This window comes from Thunnus albacares, chromosome 4 (assembly GCF_914725855.1).
Source record: "Thunnus albacares chromosome 4, fThuAlb1.1, whole genome shotgun sequence".
Classification (NCBI taxonomy): Eukaryota; Metazoa; Chordata; class Actinopteri; order Scombriformes; family Scombridae; genus Thunnus; species Thunnus albacares.
The window spans coordinates 10,364,894-10,383,832 of record NC_058109.1 but is presented as its reverse complement, the minus strand read 5'-3'; the positions used below and the strand labels follow the sequence as shown (position 1 = coordinate 10,383,832).

The 18,939-nt window shown below is 39.4% G+C and overlaps 1 protein-coding gene across 1 annotated transcript in view; it reads right to left on the bottom strand.

Moving 5' to 3' along the window:
* Positions 1-576: 576 nt before the first annotated feature.
* Positions 577-18,939, bottom strand: part of LOC122980710 (plexin-A2-like) — a 78,121-nt gene continuing 59,758 nt past the window's right edge. The window contains exons 19-32 of the mRNA XM_044348999.1: positions 17,683-17,826; positions 16,952-17,186; positions 16,188-16,330; positions 14,633-14,901; positions 13,027-13,093; positions 12,492-12,638; positions 10,925-11,084; positions 10,029-10,132; positions 8,215-8,311; positions 7,218-7,417; positions 6,916-7,085; positions 4,930-5,142; positions 4,047-4,197; positions 577-3,011 (exon numbers count right to left, since the gene is read on the bottom strand). Coding sequence (XP_044204934.1) covers positions 2,916-3,011; positions 4,047-4,197; positions 4,930-5,142; positions 6,916-7,085; positions 7,218-7,417; positions 8,215-8,311; positions 10,029-10,132; positions 10,925-11,084; positions 12,492-12,638; positions 13,027-13,093; positions 14,633-14,901; positions 16,188-16,330; positions 16,952-17,186; positions 17,683-17,826 — 2,196 coding nt within the window. The 3' untranslated portion in view covers positions 577-2,915. The remainder of the gene's footprint in view (positions 3,012-4,046; positions 4,198-4,929; positions 5,143-6,915; positions 7,086-7,217; positions 7,418-8,214; positions 8,312-10,028; positions 10,133-10,924; positions 11,085-12,491; positions 12,639-13,026; positions 13,094-14,632; positions 14,902-16,187; positions 16,331-16,951; positions 17,187-17,682; positions 17,827-18,939) is intronic.

Sequence of the window (18,939 nt, the reverse complement as noted above, 5' to 3'; positions counted from 1 at the left end):
CAACAACTGTATTAATTTCTCAGTCCAAAGGCCAAATGATGGATGAAACCCCCTGATATTTCAGTTTATCTCTGACATCATAGGCATTAGAGCCTTCCATTGAAAACTCAATAACAGTTTAACTATTAAATTAGCATGCTAGTGGTCCACTAACATAATAAGAATAGATTATCCTGTTATGTGCGGCCAGAGCTCAGATTGGCTTGAAAAGTGACCTCACCTTTAACAGCAGCTGCATTTGGTATCCACAAAATACAAAATGGAGAAATTCAATGGCCATTAAAGATGAGTCATGTAAGGCTTTTTTTGTCAATCCGCTGTGTTTTATATTGTATTATAGTACGATGCAATACTCTAAAATGCTGTGAATATCTGTATCATTACTAATTTGCAACATAAATGCATGGCTGTGCAATATAAAACAGGAATTTACTTCCCACAAGAATGCAATCTACCAGGGCTTCAATTTAGGATTTGGCACATTCTTTAATATAGAGGAATTATGTTCAGCATTATTATTCAGAATTTTGCATCATCACAAAAGAAACCAGGAGAAAGCTTTTTCTTTTATCAGCTGCGCATTTAATGTATAACAACAGTACAAAGTGAATCTTTTGCTTGCAAAATAGGAGTGTTTTTTATGTACAATATTTATACAATAATATATAGTTTAGAAAACATTACAGTTTAAACATCTGACAGTTTATTGCACAACACATTTATAAATTATCATCAAACCACACATGAAACAGATGAGTTCTCTGTCATATTTCAACACTTAACAGGAAATGTATTTATTATTTATTTTATTTTATCTCGTTCCTCTAGATTAACATGAATCAAGGTCCTTTGGGGAGTACATTTAACCCCATTGATACTGAAATGGTAAAAAGAGCAGCGCTCCAGAATAGACAGTCATGGTCACTTTTGAAATAGCAGTGAAATAGCCTCAAGCACAGAAAGAAGTACATCTTTCATCATCGCAATTGGTGAATCACAAAAAGTCAAAATAAAACCCTGAATCAACGCGATGCCTCGGAATGAATTTTTCATCATGATAAGTATTTTGAAGTTTAGATATGGCACTCTATAAATACAGCAGCAAGGAGACAACAAGCAGTCAGGTAAAATGTACATCGGAAACTCAAAATTAAAACTTGTGAATTATTAATGAAACATGGAAACAGTCAGGATGCAAAGCGAAGATTGTGCTGTGAAGCAATTCAACGTTTAATGAATGAACTTTACAAGGACCAACTGCTGATCCAAACACATATATCATCATAGATCCACTCTGTGTACAAAATGTAAGGAACACCCACTTTTCACTGAGCTGCAGACTCTCTTGCAACTCCAACATCTCAAATGTCTCCAGGGTTGGAAATTCTTCAGCTTGTTTCCTAACTTAAATTTCTGAGTTACCTTCAAAGTGGATTTATTGGGAAAATCAATAAGGCATCAAAGCCTTCATCTAACTTAATCTCGCCAGATAACTTCACAGGAGCAGCAGGTGTTCTTAATATCTCGTACACTCGGTGCATTTCAAGTATCACGCTCAATGTAAACAATGACTGATGAGACGGGGAAGGTGGGGGAGCGGCGCTGTTGGCCGGGGTTAGGCTAATCTGATCCACGATCAGGCTTATAGCATCATTAATCATGCTTTCTGCTACAGTTCAATTTGGTCTCCACTTATCTTTGAATGGCTGAATTAGTGGTCTATAGATCATCACTGTACAAAATTTCCTATCTCAAATGGGATCTTTCTGTACAATGGCATGTATTATTAATAGCTTCTTCAGGAGGATTTAATATGAATGAAACATGAGACATATTATATTTGGCACAAAAAGCCAGGGATTGGGTCTGGAAATATCTCTACATATATTTCAAATTTGAAAGTAATGCCATCTCAGTGTTGGATTATTAAAGAGCTGGACCCTAAACTTGTCATTGACAAATGTTGCGTATACTGTTTTCAATCCCTTGCAGAAACGTAATTGAGAAAATCTTCATTAAACAAAGAAACATCCCATGACGAGGAGCTTCAAGTGGGAAGATGTTTCCAGAGTCTTTAGTTTTCTCCTTTTATAAACCTTTAAAAGGCAAAAAGAAAAGGCTTAACAACACAAAGTTACACATCTCTGCTCCAAATGGCTCCAAATGGCAATGTCACTTTAAGTCTGTGATATGTAGTGCGAAATGTCCTTCATCTTTGACATATAAAAAGTACTTTGAGTCTTGTCTCAGCACATGTGCCGTCCCATTAAATTGGCTCCTGTCTTTGTTGAGCTCCTCCAGTGACTTTTCAAGTTGAGTCATTCTTTATTAAGTGCTGTTCTCTTCAGAGCACCAGCCATGCCACACACACATTTAGTATAAGCACCAACTACAAAGACAAACCATTACCCAGCGGAAAAGAATTGGCGGCAAATTCAGCAACCGTGATGGCCCAAATCCCCCTGTCTTTCTCTCTCTCTCTCTCTATAGGAGCGTTTTAGAAGTTGGATGTTTGCCTGCTGGAGTTTCTTCTGAAAAAACGATGACATTGGTTTCAAAAATCGTGCTTTGGGACGATCTGCTGTTTGATGCGGTCTGTGGTTTGTTTGTGTATGTACATTTGTATGTGTGTGTATGTAACTCTTTGTGAATGTATTGTCAATTCGTTCATACAGTAGGTCCATAAAGGTTGTGAATATGTGTGTTTTACGTGTGAATGTAAATGTGCACACACATGCACATGATGTACACATGTGAGTGTCATTTGCCTTGACTATGGGCTTTTAACTCCTCTGTAACAGTATATGTTTCCATGTGTGTGTGTTTGCATGTACAGTGTGTGCATATAGTATGTGAGTGAGTGAGTGTGTGTGTGTATGTCTGTGTGTGTCTCTGTGTGTGTGTGTGTGTGTGTCTCAGCTCTCTGTAGACATGGCTGAGATGATCTGCTCCACTTTATATGCCAACTTCTGCTTCTGGGCCTGTTCATCCTGTTCCAGTGCCTCTGTGATCTAACACAAAGAAACACACACACATGGGTGCATTAGCACACAAACTGTGAAACCAAGGACATGAGGCATATCATTGGTCAGCTATAGGAATAATACAGTTGTGCATACAATAAATGATCACTTATTTGTACCATTTGATTTATCAGAATTTAATGCATATGTGTATGTTAGCAAAAAGTACAATTCTGTATCTCAGTTATAACTAGTGCTGAAACAGTTAATTAATGAATTAGTTGATTTACAGAAAGGTATCCATTATTTTGGTAATCAGTTAATCATTTAAATCAGGCAAAAAAAATGGCAAAAGGCAAAAAAAAACAACTTTGAGTTTTGGGTTGCTGGCTGACAGTACAACCAATTGAAAACATCACCTTGGGTTCTATGAAACTGTGATGGGCATTTTTCACTATTTTGTGATATTTTTTAGTGACCTAACAATAATTGAAACACAACAGTAACATACTATCGTCATATAAAGTTGATATGGTAAACATGTTGGCAAACAATCGCTTATCTACATATCTAGCTGACATGAAGCAGAATAAGCATTCATTTGGAATCATGTTTGTGGCTACCTAAAGCATTCAGTCTCATTTTAGATTTGTTTTGATCTCCACCAACGTCTGAGGAAGATATCTGACTTTTTAGCTGCTAAAAGCTGCTCTGTGTTCACCAGAAAGTCTCTAAAGTTTTATGTCTACAGTTCGGTGCTGGGCAGGTAGTGTATAGGTTTATCGCAGCTTTTTATTGGAAACATCTGCCTGCTGCAGCTGGAAACGAAGCAGTTGAGAGAGACTAAAATTACAAGCCAGAAAACCAAATCCATGAGCTGAAAGGAACTGAAACACCAAGCTGAGAGGAGTCTGGTGATAATTCTCTGTGGGGCATCACTACAAGCAACATATTACACGTTGTCCCTTTTTAATATAATGAATATTCAGCTTTAATATTAAAAAAATGCTAAATTCACTAACTACACAACTAGGACCTCTACAGCACATTCCCATGTTGCTACGTGTGTTCACTCAGTCTCACCTCTTGGCTGTACTTGCTGACGTAAGCGTAGATCTCGTGGAGGGCACTGAGCACGTTGAACTCACTGGAGTGAAGGCGAGCCTGTTCAGCCAGATAGGCATTCATATCCTGATCACTGATGGCAGGCAGGCGGTTGATGTCAGCATAGTACCTGAGAGTAGACACACACACACACACAAAGTCAATGTCTAGGACACAGTCATGCATACCAGACCTTCTCTCTTCACTTCGATTCAGCCTGTTGTTGTAAAAGCCAAAGAATATCTAACGTTAAACACACCTGTAAATCGGAGGTGTTTTGGCTGAAAAAAATCAAGAAATGTGTCACTCACAGGTTCAGTCATTTAGTAACGCTCACAGTACCTTCGAACCACCTGCACACTGTTCTTATAAAACACAGCTTCATGTACTTATGAAAACCTTCAGTTGACTGCATATTCATCCTGTCACTCCAAGCCCTAATAAGACTGCATGATTAATTGCATTAAAATCACGATTTGCATTCATAACTCAACGCAATCACATTTATACATGAAGATTCTACCATAATTGCATTAGCAGGGAGATTTGCTGGATCAAACCAAGCACTCCTAATTTGTCACTGAAGTTGCACTGACAAAGGACAAGGCTCCATTACCACCACATGACAACCTCTCATAGTAACAGAGCAAATTCTGATTGAAAAAAATCTCATTTTATACAGGATTGTGTAGTTATAATTCCAAAAACCAGCCTTAAGCCAATATTAACAGGAAGGAAATAGGATAGGAAATGATAAACACCAAAGAATCCGCCATTTTGGTGGATTTTAATCATTTTTTTCATTCTTGTGAAGGCTATCTTTGCATGTGTATACACAAACAAACAAAACACACATACACACCTCTCTACCCAGCTTTTGTAATGTGGTATGTCCTTGGCGTAGAGTAGTTTGGTGGAGGGTGAGTCTTTGCCGAGACGGTGCTCAGACGTTGAGCAAGAGTCCATAAAGGTTTGGGCCACCACTGACAGACAGGCGTCCGTGATGCTGCTCTTATGGATGTCAAAGACAAACTGGGGATTCTTGATCACATTCACCCAGAAGCGCAGGGGCAGGCTAAAGATAACAACAAATGTTTGAGAGAAACAGAAGTATAGAGAGAGATTTTAAACAGTGTAAGACTGTCAGGGACAAATTCACAAAGAACGGATTGCAACCGCTATCTGCGCTGTCTCAAGGTCTGATTCACAAAGGATATTGCACTAATTATATGATGGCACAAACGCACCCATAAAGTTTTGCAGCTGAGTGCAATTTGCCTTTGTTTTGCGTTTGATTGAGTGAGTGGAGCAGTTTTCAATGTTTCAGGCATTTCTCCACATTTCAGCACACAGATTGTTCTGTAATGAAAACTGCAGAAAGCACAAAAGCCTCTAATTTTGTGTCTTTAATTAGCAGAGGTACGCACACACAGAGCTCTCCACAATCACAAACCAACCTTCATGTATTTTGTTGCTTTTACTTCTCTAGTAATTCACATCTATAACATAATCTATTGAAATGTCAAATGTCAAAATACGGCTATTAATGTGACTCAGGCAGGTCTGAAACGTGTTAGATTAATGTCTGAATCTCATAGTAATGAGTTGTCATTGAATGTATTCGAGATTTTGCAGAAACATCAGTACTGGCTGTGTGTCACAGCTGGCTGCAGCATCACACAGCAGCTGAAACGATAAGTGCATCTCCAAACTGAGAAAAAGGCTATGCGTATTTACACTCGCAGCACAGCAGCGGTAACTTCATTAACACCAGATCGGTCGGGATCTGACAGTAATTAATGTTCTGTGTTCTGCTACACATCAGGTCAGCTGTTACACACAGATTCCAGAAAGTCTGAGATAAGCCTACCACCCCATACCCACTTGATTCCCCCCCCCCTACTCGACTGAAGATTTCGCCCATGATATCATTCAATATCAATTCAATATCATTCAATGCCTCAGAAACTTGTAGATTTGAAGAGAGAGGGAGAGAGGGCGCTTCAGTTACCACCAACTCTCTGAAGATGCTAATAATTTAACTCTAACTGTGTGTGGCAATTCGGGCTGGTCTTTGTGAATTGCACTGTTTTGGCAATGAGGCTCATTTACACAGAAAGGGGCCAATTTTGCACCAAATGTATGCATATTATCTAACTTACATACGTGCAAATAGGAAAGGAGCGACGCTATTTGCTTTGCAGTGCAGTTTGAGGTGTATTTCACCCTTTGCAGGTGCTTTTTATGAATTACACGGTTTCTTTTTGTCTCATTTGTGCAGATTCAACTGCCACAAAAGCCACGCAATCATATTGTGAATTTGCCCCGACAATGTGCAAAATGTGTACAAGATGCTCCCTTTTGGTTTTATAAGTTCGTCTAATTCACTTAATTTATGAGAACAATATTTAGAATGAGTTTAGAAGACTATTAAAATTAAATTGTAATTTAGAGCTTCAAACAATAAACAATAAAATGTTATAAAACTGTGCAAAGAGGAATCAAGTAAAATTATTCAAACTCATATTCTTTGGAGTTCTAAATGTTGACACTGAGTTAACTGTGAGGTGTCAAGTCAGGTTTCCAAATTTTAAAATATGCAGAGTTTTAAATGTAAATTAAAGGAGCTTAAAGAAGACTTAATGTCTGACCGAAGGGTGCACCCTGGTGTGAAGGGCTTAATAGTTCAGAGCATTGACTGCTTTGTTGGTGATGAGTATGAGAAAATTAAATTCTGTGTTCTGTAGGAATCAGAAAGCTGTTCATTGTACTTTTTTACACTGAGAGTTTCTTGTCAAGACAGTGAGATGACTTTATAATCATAAGTCAGGCTCCCTCTGTTTCTCACCAGTTGCTCTTCCAGGTATGGCGAACATCCATGTCATGGATGCCGTGTCTGTCGGCCTGCTCGTCCAGGAAATCAAACATGTATTTGATTGCTAGAGGCAGGGCGGTGCCCCGACACACGGTGCTGAACAGAGTCTCAAAAAGGTCATCCACAAACTTCTGCAGTGTGCCCTGTAGAAAACATGCATGGAGTTAAGACTTATTCACTAGTACCTCAGTTAAATTGCAGTTGATTGCGGATGCTCCCACTGTTTTACTCCAATATTTGCTAATTGCTGCTACAATATTTCTAATATAGTGCACCTTTGTTGCCAGTAGCCTTGTCAGATAGATCTCAGACACCATCTTGCTGCCACGGTCTCCCTCTTTCTGGTCCCCGTGGTCGTGGTTCTTGACTAAGTGCCAAACTTTAACCCCACTCTCCAGGTCAGGGGTCAGCATGGGCACACGGGAGTGGGGACTATCCGGGCTGGTTGGGGTGGAGCGGAAGGGTACATCCACACCTAGATGGTCAAATGTCAGAAATAAAAAAAAATGTGTATTCAAAACTGCTGCAGATGCAGTTTCTAAAAAAGAACGTATCTCGATTAATAAACAGTTTGTCAAACAAGGACTTAAGATCTGCTGAGATCGAAGAAAAGTTATATTTCTTATTTCAGATCTGAGTTTAAGGCTGACTGTCTCTGTTGTAATCTGCAAATAAGCAGGTTGGATGTGTGTGTGTGTGTGTGTGTAGACTGTGTAATCATTTGCTCTCATTAATATTATTGGTTGTCATAGTAATAGGCGTGCTTTCTATCCACGCTCGGGTCATCATTTTCTGTCATTATGTGTTTTTTTCGTCTCTGCTCTTCTTGTCAATCCATGTGATATCACATATGTGTTGATTTTCTTTTGTAAGAAAAAAACACTTGAAATCCAGTACAAATGTTCAGTTTGAGCTGTAGTTTCCATTTTAGATCAGTCAGGAACGTGGTTTACAGGAATCTTTTTCTTTTTTTTCGTTTTTAACAAGAACAACAACACCACATTGGGGATAATTTAAAAAATACACATTTTATCTGCTTGTGTGAAAAATAGGTGTATTTGCACAAAGTTGTTTTAAAGGACAGAATTTGTCTTAATTTTGTATAATTCAAATATTTAGGATACCCACATAGCATCTCTTTGTTTAACGTGCTATATAACAGTGTTTGCTAATGTGCCTTACAACAGACTGTTGAGTGACAGCAACAGATGGAGCACCACTGCTGTAAATTGGATGAATATTAAGTATTTGTATTTCTTCAACAGTACTGACCGTATCTGCTGATACTGCGTGGGAAGCTGGCCGAGGAAGGAATGTTGAAAGAGGACATCTGTTTTGGCACCAAGGCCACCACACAGCGCTCAGACACCTGGAAGATAAAGGTAAAGCCTGTCTATTATTTTTATCAGATGGTTGCTTGCAGCTGTTGGGTCAAAAAGAAACCATGGCTGGAATTTAAAAAATCGTTTCATTTTAAAAATCGGGATTCGTGAAATTATAGTTCAGAAGTTTTGAATATCTTTCAATTGAGTCCCTGCAAAACTTACAATCAACTTAGAAAGGGTTAGCCATTAGTTCAAAACATCTAGACACATAGACATCTGCCATGACATCAGCTAGAGAGAAATACATAAAATAACACAGCATTGATTGCAACAGCCTCAGCTACCAAATAGAACCAAACTTATCCTAATCAGAATATCCGTATGGATGGATTTCCTCAAACTTCAAGTCAAAATAAACTCATTTTAACTGTCAACCTTCAAACTTTAAGTAAACCTGTAATCAACAAGATTTCAGTAAGAAAAGTAGAAATCCTCTGCACTATAATTCAGATGGGCGATGGTGACAGTCAGTGTGAAAAAATAAAAACTGGGTTTACCACACACTAACAGTCAACTTTAAACCCATTTAAGATTGTTAACATATATTTCTTTATGGCTTTAAATATGTTGTTTGGCAACTGCTTTTCTCATTTAAGGTTCAGCAACTTGTTACTAACAGAGACAATTTCTATACTACTAAATCAACTGCTTCTCATCTTAGATTAAACCATTTAAGCAGGACTTATCCCTTCTAAAACTCAAAATGACCTTATTGTGTAGAAAAGGCTAATGAGATGGTAGCCTAATGCGTGCAGTATTACTGGAACCTAAACCTACACCACCGTACCCACAAGTATCAATCATAGTAAAATATGTATGTGTTTGCTTGAATGGAGCTGAATGTTTTGAAGTTAAAATGGCTCAGCAGTGGCACAATGTACATGCTGGTCGAACAATACGTTTGTGTAATTGTTCCAGGTAAATATACAGTGGTTGTTTGGCAGATGACGCAAGGTCATTCACAGCGTGAGCTAAATTCCTGCTACTGTTCTGCATGAGCTATGGATGTAAGTAATACAAATCCAGCTTTGCAACAGAACAAACATTTCCACATCTTGCAGAGAGATTAAAAATGAAAGAGCGCAATTTGTTTATCTCCTTGACAGATAAGAGGGAGTACTTTCCTCTCTTGTCAAAACATGCTCTTAGTGCAGCAAATGCAGATTTCCTTTGTCTTTATTTCTGTCTTTGTTTGAACAAAAGTATACTACACTGAAATGTTGGCTGTAAGCGAGCAGTACAGTTGGCCCAAAGCTCATAGACAAAGGCACTGACTGACAAAGGAGCAGGGTGACTCATCCAAGGTTGGTGACCTGTGTAGTTGTATTTATGGCTGAAAAATAGATGGTGTAAAAGACACAGGCACACAAGTGCATGTTCGGTTGAATAAGCGTGCTTATGGCCAGGAGGTTGAAAAAAGGTTAGCTTGGGTGAGGTGGTTGATATGAATATGAATAAGTAATGTGCTGTCCTTCATCAACAATATCTGCTGTAATGCCCTTGAACAACTGAATTTTGTAAGCTGAAACAATATGTCGACTGAGTCTCTGTTATATATCATTGCCGATTGAAAACGAGCAATTTGAATGTGTCTCTACAGCCTGTTGAGCTCTTTTTCTTGCATTATAAACCAATTAATCAAGCAAATGATCGGCAGTTTCATCAACAGTTGCAGCCCTAGTGTTAATGTTATTAACCGACCTGGTAGTGCATGAGTGTGTTGAGTCTCTTCCAGTCACTCTCTATCTTGGTGGTGATGTCCTCATCCTGGAGGACCACACGAGCTGTTCTGCCCTGCCGCCACTCTGTAGAAAAATACAATCAATAGTGAATGTGTGACATATAGCATTTTGGGGAATGTTTGTATCTTAAGTGCCTGACATTTACATATTGTCTAATGTCCATCATTTGTCTTGCGCTGTCACTTTCAGGTCATGTTGTCTTTGTGTACTGTGTAAGTTTCTTCTGTGAGAGCCAAAATATCACCAAGACAGTTTCCTGTATATTTCTACTTGACAATTAAAGTTATTCTGTGAGCAAAGCACAAATGACACAGTGCCTTCACAAGTATTTAAGCTGCCCAAAGCAACAAGGAGAAACTGATCCTCTGCAAATCACTAACCTGTAAAAGCCCCTTAAGGTATAAAACTACTAACCCAAAGAAATATCAGAGACTACCTACAAGGTATCTTATTTACTCCCTTTGAAGGTGCATGTCAGCTGGATTTGTGCCGAGTCATTCGGTATTGCATGACATGTTGTGGGCGTAAGCCTGAGTGTAGGTGTACTGTCAGTGAGGTTTAACGTCAGTGTTGGTGAGTGTTACTCTGATTAGGGCTGTAAACAGGTATGGGGAGGGGGTTGTCCTCCAGAAACTGGTGTTGAGCTCTCTGTTGATGTCATATGTCTTCAGTGAAACAACCCCCCTGACACGTCAATTTTATTTGTATAGCCCAATATCATAAATAACAAATTTGCCTCAGGGGGCTTTAATGCCCACTCTCACTTGTATTTTTCTCCTGTCATTATTCCAACATGTGTCATGTGCATTTTACAGTCAGTTTTACACAGTACAATTGCAACTAGTGCAGCCTCACCTAGGTCCATGTCTGCAGCTCGTGGTCGCTGTGAGTAGGGCATATTCTTGTACACCGCATCCAGGATCTTCTCCTTTACCTGGGTAATGGTGTCACAGTTGAGCACCTTGACGGGGATTTCTGGGCTGTTCTCATTGTCAGGGTTCACACAGCTCAGCGTCTGGGGATCCAGGATAGCGAGAGAGAGGAGGAGGGGGGGTAGAGGGAGTAAGAGAAAAGAGTCAGAGAGAAAGGTGTTGCTTGCTAGGAAAGTCCTTTCATTACCTACTCCTCACCAAACTGTCCTGGTGGACAGGATCTTGGCCAGAAATGTAATTTCACACCTCCAGGATGTGGCTGTGCAGTTCTTGCAGGGGCATTAAACAAGTAATGAGACACAGTCTCTCAGACTCTCCGACATGGCGTTCAGAGAGGTATCATCCTGTCGCTGGTTGGCTCTGCTTTGGCGCAAAAGCCTGAGGGAGAAAATATTCTGATGGGCTGGTGGAGGAACCCAGCCATCTTAAGGTAAAAGGTAAAGGAGAGAGGCGTGTTTTGTTATACAGGTAGCCCTACCATGTGTGAAACTTTTCAAACTCCTTACTGATTAGAATGAGCATACACCAGTCCAGTTTTTTTAGACTGCAGAGAATGACTCATTATTTGTGATTATTTTATCAGTTCTTCATTCTGTTTCATTATTTGTCCACTAAATTGCATAGCCAGACCTCTGTCCTGTTAAAGTACATGAGGTCTGGAGAACTTAAAGCTCTGAAGTTGGTCAGAAAAGGGCCAAGACACAGCTGTGGTTATATTATGAATCAATCAAATTAGTGGACAAAGTAACCCAGGATCAATCATAGGCAGCTTACAATTTCCATCCATTGACAACAACTGAGAGCTTTCACTGTTGGGAAGCCAATGAGGGATCACATACTTATTTCTGCACTAATAACAACTCCTTTTGATTGGTCAGGGTGTTTGTGTGTAGGGGGCTGGGATCTGGAAGTGATAGCATGAATCTATTATAGTGTTATACTATTATCAGTGAAGCTCAGAGGATACACATGGCAGTCGACACCCTTCACAGGCCAACTGTGGGAGTTAGCGGTGACAAGGACTGCAGTGTACAGGGAATTAGCATTAGCATTACAGGGAATTAACATTTTGAATTTGTCGAGGAAGAAAATGTAGACAAATGCATAGTAAAAGAATAGAAAGTAGTGGTTTTTACTCTTACTGTAGAGGTTTGTATTGCTGGACTCACACCTATCTGGGTATACAGTTGAATCAGGGTCTGGTTTTCTAAATTTGCTTTGACAAACATTCTCAAGAGCTTTCTCAGGTTGATACTATGGACATCTGGCTATACAAGATTATTTGTCCACTAATGTTATGTAGAATTGAAATTGAAACTATCCAGATATTCAAAGGATTTGTAAAATTACAACCACAGCCTAGACACATCCCACGTTTCTGTTGATTTGTCAAGGCTATTAGCCAAGAGATGTACAAAAATTAATACAGACAACATTTTGGACTTTATTTTATTTAATTATTTATTTTAATTAATGTCTTTGTGACTCACCAGTGTCTTGTATTCAATCTGCTGTCGGATGAGCTTGTCCTCACTGAGGGAATAGCGTGCCTCTCCAGTGATGGAGTCTATGGGTCCCTTCTCCATTTGTTGTTTGATGGCACAGAAAAGCATGAAGAGAGGCTCGCCAGCACACTCCTTTGTTTTGGAAGGCAACCCAGGGATTAGAGTGGAAGGTGGGAGAAAGGAAAATAAAACATAGGAAAGAAGTGGAGGGAGAGAGATTGGTATTCATCAGCGCAGACGATGAGATTCAGGAAGTAGAGCATGACACATCAGACATAATAAAACAGCTTTCTGTCCTTTTGAATCGCAAAGCTGGAGATATATGTGACCCCACAGGTAACCATTATCGCTCCACAATGTCCATAAAATACGTCAATATCAGACAGTTAAAATGACATCTACAACAAAAAGGAACATTGCAGTCTATTTCAAAATCAATGCTAATAATTTTAAGAAGCATTGTCACGGTATATCACGATGACACCTGTAGCGATAAGGTGTGAGAGAGATTTCTTTTTACCTTGAGAAATTTGTGGAGCAAGAAGGCAAACCAATTTGTCAGCATCTTCTCTGCCACCGACTCTGTTCTGCAAGACAGGAAGAAAGCACACTCATTTGTTAGCAAGAGACGTTCCACAGAGCACTGGAGTGCTCTGATTATTCTTTTATAACTTAAGACGTAGAAGAGCCTGACATTGTTGGAACCAAAAAACATGACATGGAGAGTTTACAGAGAAATAACATCCTTACTCAGGCGCTCGGTCTCAAAGGACACACGCTCCAGTATACAGTAGTAAAGTGCTGCTAATGCACAACATATTTGGGTCATGACATAATTGTGCAAAAGCAACTTATATGTCTGCTTCAAGTCCTTGAAGTCTGTTTCTTCTTTACTGTTTCTGCACTTAGCTACTTAGCATGTGTCCAGATGGGAAAGACTTTATGATTTACTGTAGTAAATCCATTAAATCATGTAATAGTACCTTTAAAATGGGGCATGAGCCCTTTTTAATCTGATCCAAAGCCTGCAGCATTATAGCCACCAGCCTCTTTCCTTCCCTAAACTGCTGCCTCTCTGTCACTCTTTTTTGGTCCTTACCTGCATTTCAACCCTAACCTGTATTGATGCATATGTTGATGACGTCCCATTAAATTTTAGAGAACAGCATGTTTGGGCTAAGAAGTTCTCGTTGTACCGGCTCCCATGTGAACTCATCCTTATATTTAATGAGTGCTTCAGATTGAGAGAGCCCTCTTTTTCAAAAAAAAAAAAAGAAAAAAAGAAAAAAAAAAACCTCATGAAACATTCAGTAGGCCAGTCTCAGCACCGGGAAAACAATCGGCAGATAACCAGAGGTGGAGGAAAGAGGGAGAGAGGCGAGAGAAGGGAGGAGAGGAGAGGTGACGGGGGGAAGAAACGTGAGCTACAGCTGAATGTTTCATGAGTGGCACACAGAAGATAAGTCAGACTGACAACGACTCTGCCGCCGCTGCACTCACTCTTTCCCATTAGGTTCTCTTCCTCTGCCAGTCCTTCCCACTCTCTATCACTTTTACTGCTCCTGTCTTTCACCTGTCTGCTCAGGCAGGCCTGTTTCTCAGACTGGTAACGGCTGTTTCACGCCGCTGAACAAAACAAAGCTGAACAGAGGTGGGCTTTCCTTTGCTGGCCTAGTTACTCATCCATCAAAAGTGTGGTAACTGGGCTGGAAAGAACAATGCACAAAGGAATTATCTATGCCAAAAGATAAGAAGCGCTGATCAGAATTGGTCAGGTTTGTGACAGAAAAGGCCTCTAGTTTAAATCCTCTGACCACAATGGAAAATATGGACAGAGAATGTGAGGAAGAAACTGGGGGGTTTTACTCCAAGTCCAGGTTTTGGTCCTGAAATTCACAAGTAATTATTTGGACAAACATGATCTTGTCCTCAAAAGAAGAGCTTTTTTTATGATCTTAACTTCTTACCTATGAAGTGCTTAACCTTCAAGTTGAAGTGAGATATTCAGCTGAACAAAATGACACACACTATTCCAAAATGACTGCCACAAAATTAAAAACATTGTTTCACTTTGTAAAGATTTTTGTAATACAACTTTTTGCAACAGTGTATTACTGCTGGTTTACCTGCGCAGGAGTAGTTTGGGGTGGTTCTTGCTCTCCAGGTTGCGTTCTATAAGGTCTGAGAGCAGGTGTTTGAGGATATCTGTAGCGTACTCCAGCCGTCCCTGCAGTGCAGTCATGATAAGCGAGGCAACGTAGCCACGGTCACGCATGGAGAAGGAACGCTGCAGCTCCAGTGTACGGATGAATGTCAGCAGAAAAACCTTGTTATTCACCAGCTGAGCAAACTGCTTCAAGGCTTTCTCCACGTTCGCCTGTCCGCTCCCCGGCACCTTCACGCATCATACACACATCATGCATTTTAGCACACACACAAAGACGATCACGCTCATTAGATAATACTCACTCAACGATGAGAAAAGTCATAACATAGAAGGAATGTGAAAACAGAATGAAATATACACAAAAATCCTTATGTAAAATTGCTGATCTGACAAATGCACCATTTGCAATCATGCTAATAAACTAACAAACCATTTCAAGGCATGTGTGCAAATAGAACCACTGGTGTGGCCACAGGCTTAGCTCAGTGGCAGTGACTAACCCTCATGTGCAAATCCTGACACACCACTGTAAAGCTTTTGCTTTACAGTTGCTACATCTATCTGATTCAGTCTGAGAATATATATAAACCTATCTTAATTCCTGCAAAAACTGAAAGACTTTTTACTTTGATGAAAAAGGTGATAGTGTTGTAAGTGCAATCAGAGAGGCTTTTGAAATCATCATAATAATCATAATAATGTCTTGATTAAACCAGCTGTAATTGGCAACAACAACCCAATTTTGACCTCGCCTACGTGATATGTTGTTCCACAAATAATGAAAAGGCAAATGATTTGTCATCAGACTTTCTTCAAAACTGGATATTGAGTGCTTCAGAATTAAACCCTTGAGATCAGAACAATGATAAAAAAAATCTTGGCCAAGTCAATGTAAATTTTAACACCAGGCCCCCTTGAGTTATAGACAAAATGAGGACTATGGGATCCTGATGCAACTGATGCAAAGATCAGAACAAAACAAATCATTCTCAAGACCGAGACAAAATAGGCAAAGAACAGTCTTTGGAAATGTAAAAATAATTCTTACGGATCAACTGAAATATACATGTATCTGTTGGACCTCCGTAGTGCAAAATTGATACATGCATAGGATTTTGACAAAGAGATAGTACACTGAAAATATGTAGAGAACAACTATATAATATCCAGAAAACTAATTTTCTGGAAACTTAAGTTTAGAATGTAAAAGGTCAAGATGAGTTTGCAGAGACTAAGAAAAGTTTTCCTCAAAATAAAGTAGGTGCATGCTGAGACTGCAAACTCCACTCACAAGCTCCTTCAGCTGGTGAGAACACCATTAAACAAACTCCTCAAACCGCGCTGAGTAGACTGGCATTTGCTCACACTGCTCTGTTCGACAGCACTTTGACAGCTCTTGCCAACAAGCCGAAATCAATTTACTTTGGAGTATACTGGAGCCTTAAGGTCAAGACGTCAGAAAAGTGGTTGGAACTGGATTCGAGTATTGAGTAGCCCTGTTTTAGATTCCTCACCTCCAGCTCTCGGAGCACAGGGTGATCATCGATGCCAGGGAAGAGAACCCTCATGGAGTAGGTACGATAGTCCAGGTAGGGGATGCCAGCTCTGTCCAGATCACTTGTTAACTCGTTGATGTCTGTTTGCAGTTCTGCAAAGGCTGCATAAAGCAGAGAGGTGTATTAAATATTTGACCAAACATTTTGTCATGTCAAACATTTTAGCAGTTTATCATAGAAACCTTTAAAAAGCATTTTATTATCCTTTCTTGGCTGAGGGAGGTAGTCCAAATGAAAACTTAAAAGCCATATTTGAAGGAGATGCCCTGACATTTCTGGATTCATGTGTTTGTAAGATTGTACAGTTCATAATGTATCTTGCAGCGTATTTAATATCAAGAGTAGAAACAAACAACAAACTGTAGAGTTGTTGTGACAAACTTAATGACCATATTACAATTCAAAATACAAACAGGTACATTTTCTTGTGCAGTAGTAGTAGTAGTGGTGTAAAAAATGTAACCAAACTTTTACAGCTTTAAAATAACAAATCCATAGTTTGCTATCATAAATTACGTCCCTCTAGTCCATCAGTCATTCTCCAGCTAATAAATATGTCCTGCATAAGTGTTAAAAACATCTGTCAAAACATCAGTTCTCAACAGATGGCGCTATAATGCAACTACGAATAAGATTTTTCTTTTGGAGTGTGATTTTTACTCAACAGGATTTATGATAGTTTTATGATAGTTTCATCTCCTACGTCAGTCGGTCTCACTCACCTTCCTTGCACTCCAGAGCCACCCGAGACTCCAGATTGTCCATCTGCATCTGCAGGCGCTTCAGAGTGAGGTCGTTCTCATGTGACTTTCGTCTGTAGGCAAGTAGGACTATGATGACAATGATGAGGAGCAGCCCTCCTCCAGCTGTGATGCTGAAGATGGCAGGAAGGGTGAGCAAGCTGTCAGACCGGATGTGAACTTCTCCTGGAGAGATGTGAAGTCCTCCTACTTGGACCTGGACAAAGTCAGGATGAACAAAAATACAGTTACAAGCGCAGTGCTTCAAGACAATGCTGGAAATATTAACAAAGATGAGATAATTACACGGAACAAAGGAAAAAAATCACTCATCAAAAGTAGCTGAATTAAAAAAATACAATCAAGCAATGGACCATTTTCCTGAACAACTGCCTTTAAATGAGATCATTTTTAAAAGTGTCAAGCACAAAAGCTTAGTTTTCTTCTTACAGCTGTTTTCTCATTATTTGCAAGGGTGCCTGTCAATAATTCTGGAGGGCAATGTGCTGTAATTGGGAACCTACCAGACCATGAGTGACAGACAATGACAGAAAGACAGCAACTCAACTGAAAGCCTGTCGGTGACCCACAAACACAGTGACGTACAGACGAGCATTGACCCACAGACGGTGACCCACATCCTAGCAGACAGGCAATCAGATGCATTAAGAGACAGAAAAGTGCCGGACAGACAGAAACACTGGTAGACTGACCAGGACTTTGTGCTGCCCGGTGAGGTTTGGTGGTTCACAGAGTAACTGTGTGTCAGACACAGTGAGCGAACAGGGCGTATCTCCAATCAACACTGTGTAATTCAGCCTGGCTCCACCAGATGCAGATGGCACCAGGTTACGTCCCTGCAACATTGATAAAGACACAAAATAAAGAAAATATCAGTAAATCCTACAGTATAAAGTGTGTGGAGAAAAAACTGAACTAATTTAACAGCACTGATTGATCATGTAAGCATGTGAACGCTTCATATGAGCATCCCCATCATGAAATGGTCTTTCTCTACTGTGCAGTAACCTCTGCTACTGCACACTTGTGTGTAATGCCAAGTGACCTGGCAAAAATACAAAGTAATAATGTTCACGTCTGGTTAACTGGCATGGCAGCATTGTGGGTTTTTACCCCATGTAGCTTGTTGGCTTTTAATTTGTTTCCACAAGGCTTCTGTTTTGTAGCACTTCTTTTTTTTTTGGTATCGCTTTATTTTACAGGTCCCTTAATTTTATACTAATTTCCTGGTAATTTCAGGTATTTAACAGTTAATTTTTAGGACTTTTTGTAGAGACAGTGGTTTAGTACAAAGCATAAAAAAATGAAAAAGGTTTAGTTTTTTAAGTTTTCAGTGTTTGGTTTTGTGTGTAAAACTACGTATTATCAAATCAGTTTTTTTTCCTAAAAGCTGTACTACCAAATTACATAACCATTTTAAAGAAATGTCCTAAGAATTAACAGCAGCTACTTTCAGGAAATGATTGAAAAAACCTAATATGCTAATATATCGTTTGACAGTGACACACAAAAATGTCAAAGGTAATTTTTACAGATTACCTTTTAAATACCTGCAAATTACTCCAAAAATTTCCAGGAACTTAGTATAAACTTAAAGGACCTTTAAAATAAAGCATTACCCTTTTTGTGTAATTGAAGATCTTATGGGCAGCATTTTAAACTCAATAAATGATTATAATGAATTATGATGAATATGTCATTTCAAGCCATTAGTATGATTACAGTAATCAACCATCTTGGAGAATATTGGCAGCCGGACTTTACGGTCTACCCTACGCTGTGAACCATAAAGTCATATTTTGCTAAATTATTTTACTAACACAAGCAGATTGCTTCACCACACAAGCAAATGCTGTCTCTCCACAGTAAGCAGAGCTAAAAATTCAAGTTCCTAGTGATGGTACATGGCGTAAAAAGAGTTTACAGGGAATGTCATGTGAAATATTGTT